This window comes from Rhipicephalus sanguineus, chromosome 5 (genome assembly GCF_013339695.2).
Source record: "Rhipicephalus sanguineus isolate Rsan-2018 chromosome 5, BIME_Rsan_1.4, whole genome shotgun sequence".
Taxonomy (NCBI): domain Eukaryota; kingdom Metazoa; phylum Arthropoda; class Arachnida; order Ixodida; family Ixodidae; genus Rhipicephalus; species Rhipicephalus sanguineus.
The window spans coordinates 203,235,198-203,249,389 of record NC_051180.1 but is presented as its reverse complement, the minus strand read 5'-3'; the positions used below and the strand labels follow the sequence as shown (position 1 = coordinate 203,249,389).

At 46.0% G+C, this 14,192-nt stretch overlaps 1 protein-coding gene across 1 annotated transcript in view; it reads right to left on the bottom strand.

The window, feature by feature from the left end:
- LOC119395186 (NGFI-A-binding protein homolog) overlaps positions 1 to 14,192 on the bottom strand; it is a 1,247,109-nt gene that overhangs the window by 150,116 nt on the left and 1,082,801 nt on the right. The window contains exon 9 of the mRNA XM_049416112.1: positions 9,749 to 9,937. Coding sequence (XP_049272069.1) covers positions 9,749 to 9,937 — 189 coding nt within the window. The remainder of the gene's footprint in view (positions 1 to 9,748; positions 9,938 to 14,192) is intronic.

Here is a 14,192-nt window from a genome sequence, read left to right as displayed (position 1 = left end):
CTTGCCGACAAGCTGGCGAGTTAGCCATGTATTCATAAGAACTTCAATAAGAAGCCTCCGCACGATGGTGCAAATACCACTGTGCAGTTCGAACTTGCCTGTAAACGTATGGCGGTTTTCGCAATAACGGATCACCGGACAGATGTGCGTCACCTGTCCCAGAAACGATTCAGACGTACAGTACAGAGGCACAAAGCGCCACAGGACACGGCCGCTATTCAGACTAATGCCGCTTATAGCTCCGATTACCTGGTGATCAGTAACAGTAATATATTTTAAGGAAGCCTAAACAAGGAAAACAAATATATCTAAGTAGAATAGAAAAGCGGTTGCGTATCAAGCACAGCGAAGAAGCATACAGGCAGCTCCCCCGAGAACTAATAATAATTGCTGCATGTGACGTCACAAAACCACGATGAGAGACGCTGTAGTGGAGAGGTCGGGAAATTTTGACCACCTGGGGTTCTGAAACCTCAATATAAGCGCACGGGCCTCTAGCATTTTCCCTCCATCAGAATGCGGCAGGCGCGCAGTCAAGCACCATAACCACTAGACAACCGCGACGGGTAACCTCTAATAGCTATGAGAATTAAATTCTGCGACAGTAAAAAATAGCGTAAACCGGCTCGTTGGGACGCTCATGCGAAAAGCGGACGATTTGGTATAACAATGTTACTCGAATGCCTTTGCTAACATATTTAAAATGGCTCGTAATAATTTGTGTCAATATAATGAAAACGCAATTTTGCTGATTTTACTTAGTAGGAAGCAGAATTTTTATTACCGCATACGCCAGGCGCGCCCGGTTTATTATATAGTTCCTCTCAGCATCGCCTTTACATAACAGTAAATTCAAGTGGGCTATAAGTATGTTAACCGTCGCAGAAATGACGCTAAAAGCAAGAATAAATCAGAGAGCTTACCTTGGCAGTACGTTAAAGCACATTGCGGTAAGCAGACCAGAAAGAACTATATCAATCAATTAATCAATCAATCAATCAATCAATCATGTTTTATTTTTCGTCCTTCGTTAACACGATAAAACGGAAAAATGTAATATAGTAATGTGTGGGACGGAAAAGAAGGACACCTACGAAAGACCTTGTGCTAACAATCAAATTATGATTTTAAAAACTCTTTCAATAAAATAAAAAGAGACGTACAAGATAACGGTTGTTATGTGAATGCTTGTTCTGTTATATCTATCACCGTCACCGGTGGTGCTATAGCTGTTGCAATATTATTTTCCTATAATTTAATCTTAGTGCATGTAAGTCAAACTCACATCCACGAGATCCTTCAAATCGCCGATGTGTAAAGGCCACTAGACGCAAAGCAATCCCCCAAGCTTGCATTCTTCAGACTTCGTAACGAAGCACCACGCCAGAGAAACTTCGATAATGACACTACAGCGGCATCAGAATGTGTGCGAAAGACGCCGCGCGCATTGGAGTACTCGGCACAGGACAGTTGCTAAGTACCAAGTGTCACGGCACTGACACAACTAAAAAGAAAAAGCGATAAAACGAAAGGTCGGCTGGGCGTACGTACACGCGCTTCTCTATCGAGACGACGCGAGCGCCACCACGTGACTCTGCTCCACCAATAGGGACGCTTACAGCTCATCGCCTATCCTCGCTGGAAAACTCTGGTGGAAAGACAAAATGATGCCCCGCCCTATATTTTTATTCTAGTGACTTAGTGGCAGCAGTATTAGCTTGAGAAGCGGCGTTCAGCCAACGTTTTTTGTTTCGCACGGTGGTGGTGCGATCGCAGTATCTTGTATCTTAAGATGCACGATACATTCTTCAACGCATCGGACATACAGATACTGATACACGACTTGCGAGACGTATCGCGATACTGATACAAGATACATAAAAAGTATATAAGATAGCATCTAAGATACAGGTATCTTCGGTACTTCCCAGCACTGCCTGCGTGAGTGTTGGTAGCACAATGGGTAGACCGCCCGGCACACATCGTCGCAGACCGACAGGTCGTGGGTTCGACTCCCAGGTCAACCAAATCAACGAAATTTCTGGCTTTTCTTTGTCATCTGTATTTCGTTGACGTAGTTCCGTGACTGAAATACGTCAGTGAAGATTTGGTTGACCTCGGCATTAAATACTTTAGTGTTAAAAATTGGGGCTGAGGTCTGCGCTGCCGTTCCTCGCCATTTACACGGTGCAACTAGGTTCGCGTTCGCACTAAGTGTATTCATAGGGTCCAGTTTTCCACGTGTGTGTGCATCGGAACTATGCGCTTCTATTCATCATAGTGCCTAATTTATGGTGGCAGTCGGATAGGGCAACGCTGCTGCGAATATTACTGGTGAATGCAACAAGCATGGTGTTCTCAGCTATCTGCGAAACGCCAGTGAGGTCACCAGACAAAACACCACGCCTCCTTCAGCTTGCAGGTTAGTATTGACCAGTGCTGTGCAGCATCGAAAATACATGTATCGTAGGTATTATCTTAGATATTCTTTCGGTATCTTGTATCTGTATGGCGATACATCTGGCAAGACGAGTATCTCTATCTGTATTTCCGATACATTCAATAATGTATCGTGTATTTAAGATGCAAGATACTGCTATAGAAGCAACACCGTGCGAAAGAAACAGTAGAAGAACTCCGCTTCTCAAGGTGATGCTGCTGCCATTAAGTCACCGGAATAGAACAAAGGACAGTGACATACTTTTATCTTTCCGCCAGAATCCTAGAACCAGGGCAGGCAGTGAGGTCTGCGCGTCCCTATTGGTGGAGCAGAGTTACGTGATGGCGCTCGCGCGATGTCGACAAAAGCAAGATCGAACGTCTTCGCGCAGCCAAGTACTCCGTTTTTCGTGTCAGCGTCTCCACGAGCCATTTTATGCTATCTTCCATAACCGCTGACTCTTAGGTAGTCTAACCTTAACGTCGAAGTTGACGGTACATCTTGATCAGTTGTGATAGCTTTTAGGGGTACCGTCTGTATCGTGTATAAACAGGACGTTCCACGTAAGTGGAACCAAATATTAACAAAGAAAAGTCTAACCTCAACTGAATGAAACCAACGATATGGTTTGCCATCATGTGGTGCTCGTTAGGGTATTTTTAATAGCACTTAATTTGCTAATTGACTGAGATCACTAATGCAACATTTTAAATATTCCCTTTAGGGTCAAAAACGTTACGTTGTAGAGGGTATTCCAAAGCAACCGAGCCAATGTTTTTCAGAACTCACAGGAGGGATGGAAAAAAACGCGAACAGCACGGCGCGCTGTTTTCATCACATTGGCGGCAATAAAAGGATGCCAGAATGGTTCTTAATTGTATCATGCATCAGTTTATCGCCATCCATGCAGGCTACGACCGCTTGAAAAGAAGTGCGAAACAGCAGAGAATGTAGATGCCGCACTGTTCGCATTTCTTTCCATCCCAACTGTACATGCTGCGGTGTGATTTTTTTCGGCGTTTAAAGAAAGCCCGCGAAACATGACCACGTGGCTTCCCTTGTGCGCTACCGCAGTGCAGCACTCTCAAACTTGCTTCGAGCAAAAAGCCGGCGCGTGAACCGTGGCGAAATGAGCGGCCGTGGATCTAGGCATCGGCTTCGCAGTGCGTCAACATTTTTGACGGCTACACTCGGCAAGGAAACGCCCCTGAGAAGCGATAGGCTGACGGTCCGCGCGCTGGCTGTTTCGCACGAAGCACGTGTGAGAGCGCTGCAGTATGGTAGCGCATGAGCGCCGCAGTCATGTGGTTTTAACAGCGAAGATGTTTAAGATAGCCTAATTTGTGTGGGCTGCGGGTATATGCCGTGCGGCATACGCGAACTATCGTCATCAAACGGGTATGTGCCACATAACTGGGTAGGTGGTACTACCTAAAACCCCACCTAGGCGTAGCCCTGGCTGAACCTAGCTAATACCAAGTTCAACCTAGCCACACCAAGTTTAGCCTCGATATAGCCAAGTTCAACCTAGGTACTACCAAGGTCAACCTCGATAAAGCCAAGCTTAACTATGATATAGCCAAGTTCTACCAAGTTCAATCTAACTACAACTAGAATAAGCAGCCCGTAGGTCTATGAGAGGTGCGAACGCTTGGTTTGAGCGCGAGGTTCTGTCTCTGGAGTTTGGACATCCGTGTCGTGTCGGTGGCTGTCTGTGGTTTTAACTCGAACCTCCAATCCGCCACGGTGCTCTAGCGGTTATGGCGCTCGACTGCTGACCCGCAGGTCGCGGATCGAGTCCCGGCCACGGCGGCCGCATTTTCGATGGAGGCGTGAATGCTCGAGGCCCGTGTACTTAGATTTAGGTGCACGTTAAAGAACCCCATGTGGTAAAAATTTCCGGAATCCTAGACTACGGCGTCTCTCAAAATCATATCGTGGTTCTGGGACGTTACACTTCAACAATTATTATTAACTGGAACCTCTATGCGCTGAGGGTCAACGTAAAAACAACAAAGCATCACCTTGAAAACGCCTAGCAACTACCTATAAGCAATCTAGAAACAACCTTCATCACCTAGCAAAGGCCTAGAAAGAACCTAGAAGCAACCAGATTAGTCTTCAGATTTCGTGCAATTTCGCTGGTGCAAGCCTTGTCCGGCATACTTCAAGCCTCGCCATTTTTTTTTGTTATTTCATATTTCGTGGGCTTTCTTTAAAATCCGCAGTAAAATCACCACGCAGCATGTACGTCGCCACAAGAAATTGGATCTTTCATTGTAAATGCCGTCTACGACGTGACGACACGGACTTATTCGTAACGTGAATATTAAAAGTGTTGTGCCTTTGGTAATCGACCAATTAAGCGCAATATAAAAAAAATGCTCTAACGAGCGCCACATGAAGGCAAACCATACGCCACTGGTTTCATTTCATCGCGGTTAAGCACATTTTCTTGATGTAGGGTTCTATTTGCGTGAAACACTGTGTATGCTTATGCGCTGTGATTGTCTCATACGGAACCGTCTATATATATATATATATATATATATATAGTATATATAATATATATATATATATATATATATATATATATATATATATATATATATATATATATATATATATATATATTCATTTTCCTAGTTTATGCCACAGTAATGTTTTTTTTTTGTTGTTACAACTAAGCAGAGAGTTGGAGCTACAAGTGACCATAGTGTGCATAGCAGAGGTATCCTGAGACGCTTTGTGCCAGCACAACGCGCCTAAGTTCCTGGCCAGCACTAGTTCTCTCGGAGAAGAAATGTTAAAAGGGTGCACGTTAGTAAATGTCTTATTACCGAACGCTTTACGATGGAAGATAAGTGCAATATTAAGAATTATTGCAGTTGTACGTCATCAGTGTAAACGCGATGCGTAACAAAAAAAGAACAATCGCTACCAGCGTTGTTGCTGCTCTAAGCAAGTAGGGTGATCCGGTGTTCTGAAAACGGTAATACGCTTACAGACAAGGTAAGACTACACAGCTGTATTGGCGCCGTCGTGTGGAGGCTTCCTATTGACGTTCTTGTAAGTAGACGATAACCTACTAGCTGGTCGGGAAGTAGAGCAGCGACAGCCATCCATAACAGAAGTGTGAAGAGAAAACCGTTGAAAGCGCAGCGCATAAAGAGCTGTCATGCTCAGCCGCCAAACCAAGCGGAATAAGTTGTTTCGGAATGAAACTAATATACCTTGAGCAAGAAAGGCGGAAATCTTGGGATGCTAACAAATATCTCGTTAAAATTAAACAAATTTGGTCACAGTAAAGACATTTTTAGTAAACATTTCGTGCATAAGTATTTGCCGCTTCATTATATTCATCTATATTATCAAATTTGGAAGTGTATCAAAGTACCTTAAGATACAATTGGGAAGTATCGTATCGGATGCAATGATTCCGGAGGTATCTTGCATCGGTATCCCAATGCTTGTTTCCCGAGCATTTTGTATCGTATCGAGATACAAGTTAAAAGTAGCTTGCGTAGCATTCGCTGCCATATCTACTGCTCTTTCAGGGTAGGTGGCGGCAGACTAACATTGTTTGCGGCGTTCTCAACCACCAAATTTCCCTATTAACGGCATGAGCAATACGTGCTGGCTTTGCGGGCAGCTATCTGAGCGTTGTCATTGTTGTGCGTGTTTGCGCTATCGAATGAAATATTTTATGCTCTTGCTTATTTACCTTATCAAATAAAAGAGGTATCGGGCTAAATTTGTCACCATTGTTGCCACCGGCGTTCCCTCATGGCGCGGCATCTAACAGCACAGTGCCACTGCACTATTTGTGCCTTGGAGCTTTGTGTAATAATTTACACTTTGTAAATAACTGCAGCTGGACGGCGTTCTTGCTGCCTTGAAGCCGGTACGTCCAGTCATTGGCTTTATCTAACGTTAATAGACTCTGCATGTTGAGGACAATGTGTTTTCCCATCACTGACGAGCCACTGCTTCAGCTACACGTCTTATTTGACAAAACAACCTTTCCAGACAAGGTCACCGCATTGTGGACAGAACGCTGTCAATAGAAAGCTTTCACAATTTTCTTGTTTAATTATGCACAGCCTCCACGAAATTCAACGCTGTCATGAGCATACACAAGTCCAGATGATGTCAATGCGGTACTTATTAATCTGCATCGAGGAATGTGAATGCGCAGTGAGGCGTTGTAGAAGCTCAGTCGCTTAAGCAACATTTTTACTTTAGAGAGTCCATGAACTATTTTTCGACGTAATCGTCGAGTGCATCACTATCGGAGCTTATCGCCTCACGAATTGATTGCCGCACAATTTTCTCGAATCCGTCAAAAAACGAGCGCAGTTGCAGGGTTTCTCTCTCCTCTCGTTCCGACTAGCAGCTAGCAGGGTCGGATGGCACGGAGGAAAGAACAGCGCGAGTCAGGACCTTGAGTGAAACGCGATCGCTCTCTCCCGTTGTCATTCACATAGAGTTTCATATAGATACACTAGAGGGAACTCTGGCGCTAGTGTCTATGGGAGCTGCAACGCATGGCGCTTCAGCCAGCATGGGAATGATGGGTGGTACACGTATTGTATAAACTTCGTACTTTCGGCTCCGTTTGGCTGGGCGTCGCCTGCATCCGCTTTCTAGAAAGACCAAGTTCAGCAAACATTCAATAATTCCACTTCACCACTTAACTATTGTCGGCTTACCAATTCAAATCTGGTCACGACTTTCACAACGATCCATTCTTTTACCCGAAAGAAAACCAAAACACTGCAGTAAACAAAGCCACAAGTGCGTTCGAAGCCCGCAAGTACGAAGACTAGGCAAATCCGTGTACTACCCATCATTCCCGTGGTGGCTGAACGATCGCAGCGCCAGAGTCCCCTCTGGTTAATTATTGGAAACTCTATGGTCATTCTCGGGGGTCTCACTGTGTAACGTTAGCAGACTATGGAGCGCTGCGCCGGCACGTGGCAGCACCCTGGGACAAGATGCGCATCTGATCCAAATGCCGATCTTGGTTCGTGTCGGCTGTTGGCCACTAGCATGCTACATTAAAGAGCAGGCGCCTGCAGCTCTGAAGCGTTGAGGACAGGTCTCTGTATAAAAAGAGACCGCCTGCGAAAATGGCAACTTCACGCGACGCTTCTAAGATCTCCTCGACGCGCACGACTGCAACATCTGGCTGATATGTTGATGGCAGTGTCAGCTGTGCACAGGATGTGCTTGCTCAACAAGCCCGAAGGGTGCTTCATGGTCCCCGTAACACTAATGGAGAGAAATCTCATGTGCTGTTTTACTAACTGCAATATTGATGTTTTATCTGTGCCAATGATGTATAAATATGCTGATTGCCACTTGTCTGTACGTTAACCTGATTTTGCCACATCTGTATGAAAGATTATTTCATTCAAGTTATTTGTTTCCTTGGTAGGTCTATGATGAAGATTTCGAATGTTTCTCGGCACCGCAGGTGATCTCTTGTACCCCATAAAGCAAATATAAAGAACGCAAGTGCATTTGGGTAACTGCAGGTCTTGTGTATATTTACTAGTTACATACGTGAAAGGCTTCATTTTTGGGACAAGCTGGAGCTGTATGCAGCAGCGAATGAATGTATCCTTGCAGATGCATTTTCTATGCTTTCATTTAGTGAAGTGGTTGTCGTCGGTTCCGAAAAGGCAACTAACAAAATTTATTTATGTTGGTTCTTATAACAGAGCCTTGTACTCACTGACATCTGTTTTGACTAACACAAAAAAATGGTCGAAATTTCCGGAGCCCTCCACGACGGCGTGCCTCATAATCATATCGTGATTTTGGCACGTAAAAGCCCCGAGATTGTTATTAATATTATTGGCTAGCACAAAACATAACACTTGGGTCTAGATTTACGAAGTTTTCCATGTGCAGGCCTTCATAGCAGCACTTGACGATTGGCCAGCGTCCTGGTTCTGTATCTTGTTTCGTGGGTTTGCAAGTCCCACTGGACGCTTGCAAGCTTGTTCTTTTTTTTCTGTACGGGAGCTTTGCAATTGTGCTGTCAGTTTCATTATGCACCTCCCTGCTGTTGTGAAACGCTGAAGTGTTACGCTATTAGAAAAGTTGGCAGTATCAGAAATGTTTGTATTCCCATTTCGTTGCCTCAGCAAAAACATTTATGCTTTTGCAGCAGCTTTTTCATGCGTGGTTTGTGCTTACAGGTATTGTACGTTTCAAGCTTCCTTGATACAAGCATGTGTGTTTATGTTATAGGGCACAGCAGCATATCGACAGGAAAATGAGGTTCGCAGCTGCTACGCATTCGAGCGAAATATTTGCTTTAACACAAGCAAAATGCTTGTAAACGCGGAAATTTGGTCTAGTTGGTGGGTGTGAAACTTGTGCATCTTAGCAAGCGCAGAGACACGTAGACAGGACGGGCGCTTTCTCTTGTTCCGCTACGCTGCTGAGAGGCACAAGTTCTACAAGGGCGTGCTACTGGTCACCAGCATGACAGTGCTCACTCAGCTGCGTAAACAAAGAAAGGGAGGGGTGTTAACCTAGCAGTAGCTTGGAGTGCAACAAATCTGCTGCCTAATTTAGATGACACAGACTTTGTGCCACAGTGCTGTTTTCTTGGCAAGAGACATAACGCGAAGGTCACCCATCACGTCAACATTGATACCACTTGCCACGTAAGTTTCGTCCCCTCCCACCATTTTGCACATTTCATCCTACAGTAGATGTTCCAATGTGCGCACTTCATCACGGTGTGTGTCCTTCAAAATTATATATTGGTCTTCAGAAGCAAAACCCCATACTTTGTTTTTCCTTTTCTTTCAGCACCGAGGTGTGCAAAACCATGTGTCCGTTAGTTCTCATTAATATTGTGTCTAAAACAGAAAGACTCATTAACAAAGACACTTCTCATTATTATTGTGTCTGACAATGGATACAAAGGGGGTACGTATGTCCATCTCGAGGAGAGACGACGCGCCGGACCGTTTCCTTTAATGCACGGCATCCGACCGCTGGATTGCGTCGACTGCGAGTTGGTGCAGGCGAATGCATTGCCGCGAGGGAAATATGAATATGACCGAATCCCGGTGAGTATAAATGTGTTACCGAGGAAACAGCGGTGAGCGGGCAAACAGAGCTGCTAGGCCTTTCAACGGTCCACTGCGCACGCATTCGTCCTTCTTGTGGAATGGCTCCCGATGGCTCAGCACGTGTCGTGCGCGCAGCCTCGGTCATTGCGATGGCACATAGCGTGAAGCCGCACTATTATCGGCGAAAGAAGCGCTGCGGTGAGCCACCTACCTCTAGGTCCTTACACATCCTTCGGCCGTGCGGTCTGGGGTCGACGAAGGCGTGCGGAGGGAGCGAGCGTACGAGGAGCTCCGCCGACTCTGCCAGCCGTCGGATTTGGGCCTCGACCAGCACAGGCGTGGGCGGCGTCAATGGGCGCCCGCCCGTTTCCGATGAATCCCCGCCGGAGCCCAGCATACCCTGCGTTGCATGCATGGCGAGGGACGTCTTGAATCAGAGGCTGGGTCCGAGCCAGTTGGTACAGTGACATTTTGAAACCGGTAAGCGCACGAAGATGGGGAGAGAGAAAATGACACACAGAGCGGACGTCCAGTGGAGTAGTACCATTCATTAAAATCTGATGGATCGATAAACGGGTTCACGCCACTCGAAGGAAAGCGCAGGAAGGCCCCTTCGATGGCACGCACATAGCCCAAGGCCATTGTAGTTCCCTCTGCCAACAGGACTCTGTTGAAAACAAAACTGAACTATGCGTGACAGACGTCAAAAGTCGACAAACCCACAAGCTTCGCATAACCGTGAAGTAAATACTGCGAGTGCAACAACGCAATTTGATGATGGGGAACGCGGGTATTTAACCTGCGCCGAAGTTTGCGCGCATTTTCGCGTATCCTCGCATCGCAAGGCGACCCCGAGCACAAGGCTTTCGGAGGACTCGAGCGAAGCTTTCCAGGTATGGCGGTCGTGATAACTTCCATCGCTGGAGCTGTATTTGTTTGTCGGTCTAATTTCCCGCTCCCTCACACTGAAGGGCTGATTGCTTTTGCGCTTCGAGAACCTCAGCGTTCGAACGGTTCTAGGTCCCGGCTGAGTCTAATGGGTCCTGCTATGGAAAAGGACACCTCTGAAGGTATAAAGAATTCGCGCAGGATACAAAGACCTGGCTGTGGCCCACAGAGAAATACATGAAACACGCAAGTTGGAAGCGAACAATTTTTTCAACGCGAGCGTCTCGTGTTAGTTGTTCCAGAAAGCTAAAGAAGAGCCTTGCAAAAGAGAACAATGAATATGGATAGAACCGAACGCCAAGCTAATTATCGCTTAAGGACGGGAGAAAGTGTAAAGTACACAAACAAAAAAGGGCGGCTTGCATTAAACTTGTGCGAAAAAGAAACCCACGAAGCATCACGAGGATTGAAGAGCAGGGGCCGCAAAATTAAGGAACGCGCATCCAAAAGCACGCGCGATGCAGCGAAGCGTTCTGAAAGAAAGAAAGAAAGAAAGAAAGAAAGAAAGAAAGAAAGAAAGAAAGAAAGAAAGAAAGAAAGAAAGAAAGAAAGAAAGAAAGAAAGAAAGAAAGAAAGAAAGAAAGAAAGAAAGCGTGTACATAACATAAATATATAATCGAGAGCCAGACGTGAAACAAAAACCCCCTGTCAGAAAGAAGCCCAAAACTTATGCAAGAAAAAAGGGCGCTTTGCACGGTTTGCACGTAGCGCTTTATTTTGTTAGGAACGCCTGAGTAAGCCTTTGTAAATAAGCGCGTGATGAAGCACGAATGTTGACGAGAAGCTGAGAGCCATTTGGCGACATGTTCGCGAAAAGCAAGTCGATGCCATCCTTTAGAGAGACTGCGGGACGATGGCTGGCGCCAGGAGATTTGACAATGCCTGCTGAGTATTTCCTCATGGGCATATACAGTACAGAACTCCTTCAGGAAGAGCGCATTTCACATATATAATGCGTTACGCTAAAGTCTTGCAAAAACAGAACTGAGCCACTTTATAACATTGCGTATCGAATGTTCCGTTGCATGCCGATTATTTTCACTGGCGCCACACTACATAATTTTGTTCCGTATAAAAGATACACTGCGTGCCATCTGTGAGCAATACATCCACTTCGAATAAATCCTTTCGTTTCTTCTTATTACCCACAAAGAGCTAGCTTTTTTTCAAGGTGCCTCGCGCTCGTCGACTTGCAGATCGAACGAGAGCTCTGCCACCTTCGTAAAATTTTCTATCTCAACAATTGCAACGAAAATTTGAAAATCAAACTCCGTGGGTGTCAGTCCATTTCGATCATCCGCAAACGCTGTCCGCTGCTTTTTGTCAAGCAACTTTATTGCTTGATTTATTTTTCTCGCCCAAGGCGACTGTAGAATCGGAACACCTGGAATCCGTTATATGCTTTCAAAACAGCGCGGCATTCGAAAGGGCCATCAGTGACAAGTGCTGTAAAATCACGACAATTTTGAAGCTATGAAAAAAGCTACGAAAAATACTGTTCTTTTTCGTGTTTTAGACAAAAGTGCCACAATTCGATGAAGACGGCAGCAGAAGAACACAGACAGAGCGCTGTTCTGAAAGCTCTCCGAGAATGCAGTGATTTGATTGATCGAAGCCATCTGGGCTTCTGGAGCAGTCACCAGACCCACAGTTTCGAACGAGCATATTCATGTCGCTAATATGGAGCAGTTGTACCATGTTTAAGCAATGCACATGCGCACACATGAATGCATCTTTATTAATAAATTTCCAGAAGGCGAAATTAAATTACTGCTCTTCGTTTTCTTGCGCCCGACCCTAAATTTCTTCCCGTGACCTTCGGTGCGCTAAGGTTTGCCGCCTCACTCAAATTTTCTAATAAATAAGGCTTTCTGCGATGCGTCAGCTATTGTATGGAAGTGAATGCTGCGCAATTATTCCACGCAATTTTTTTACTATGGCAAAAGGGGATATTTGAGGACGTTCTGCCTAGCCTGCGTGTAAAAGGTAAGTGCTGCCTGCTCACGAGAGAATCTTGGCTGCGTTTTGCGGGCGACTGTGTGGCCCACATGCGTGGTTTAATTATTAAGTGTTCCTTTGTGTCTGAAGTATTCGCTTTGTCTATCGAAATTTGTGGCGCCGTCGAGAAGCAGCACCGAGACGCCATTGTGCGTATGCTGTGGCTGCGTGCCTCAGTGAAGTTTGACAGGCGTCTACCGCGGTGGGAAACGTTGATAAATGCTCAGCGTGGCATCGTATTAAAACAAGCGCCCTGCATGACCTCTTCCTGAACTTAACTAGAGAGAACAGTACTACCAATTTTAATAAAGAGGGAAAAACATATCGCACGTATACGTACTGCTCCCTGCAATGAATACAATCATAGAAAACCCTATAATTGCACCAACGTTTCTCGAACCTCAGAACGCTTAGAAACTGCAGACGATTTTCCGCAGCTGGTTTCTTCAGCAAGACAGAAAGTTGGGCTAGTTGGTGATACACAATGGGCAAAAACAGCGCGCAGACGGACGGGACCAAGGAAAGCGCTTGTTCTGTGCATCCTTTTCTTCGTCCTGTCCGTCTGCACGCTGTTTTTGCCCATTATGGTTTCCTCAATCAGAACTAGATGGCACCACCACACCGTGGCCTTCCCCGTGCAGTGGTCTTTGGCAGCGCTGCTCAATAAGTCTCCATTGGCGCTAGCCGTCCGCTCGGCGTTCCCGTAGCGTCTGCGCGCACGCGTTTGACAAGTCATAGCAGCGCTGGAAAAGGGTCCACCAGGCGGCATCCGTGGACGCAGTTTCCTTAACAATCTTGGGGCCTTAACGTCCCAAAACCATGATACGATTACGAGGGACGCCGTGGTGGAGGGCTCCGGAAGTCCAAGAATGGGATTCTTTAAACGCCGCCGCGGGCGGGTTCGATCCCGCGACCTTCGGGTCAGCAGTCGAGCACCATAACCAACAGATCACCGAGGCAGGTCCGATGTGGTTTCCTTCCGCCTCGAATATATTACGTCGCCGTCGAGCGCTGCTTCACCCGTAAGTTCAAAACCTACGCTTTTGTTTGCTTTATATTTGCGTCCTCAAGATATGAGAGCAATGGATTCTTCGGTATTTCGCAGTGTTTTCAAAATTCAGTATGAAATTCTCGGAGACAAGCCTTAGCAGGCGTGGCTAAATAAACACAGCCGATCTCAATACGACTCGTGCGACTAAAGTAGCGACCCTCTCCTCGGCGCTCTTGCCCTCCTCTCTCCGAGCAGGGAAGCGCGCTCTTTCGATTCTCATCGCATTTCTCCCCTCCTCGCCGCAGCCGACTCAGAATCACTGCGCGCGCTTGTTTATTCGGCCCCTTGAAGCATGAAATGAGAATCTGTCTCTTAAATACCGTCGTGACGAAAGTGGGCTTGCCATAGGACATAATGAGAAATATATACTTTTTAAGACGCTTCGATAAATACAAGCGGATGCGTTTCGAAAAAAAAATGAGTGATACCAAGTGGCGGCAGAGCGGTTTACTTCTCCGTCGCCGTTTCGGCTCTCCGTAACGCGGAGGTTTATTAGGCGCATATGATGCAAGCAGCATAAAGTATAGTCGAGAATTTCGTTCCTAATTGTTCGTCTTGATGAACTCAAAGAACGTAGCCAAGAAGGAATGTGGTGGTTTACTTAAACTGAATTGGTCGAAATGAGTGGGCCCGAAGCCATTCTGTGCCAATGCCGCTG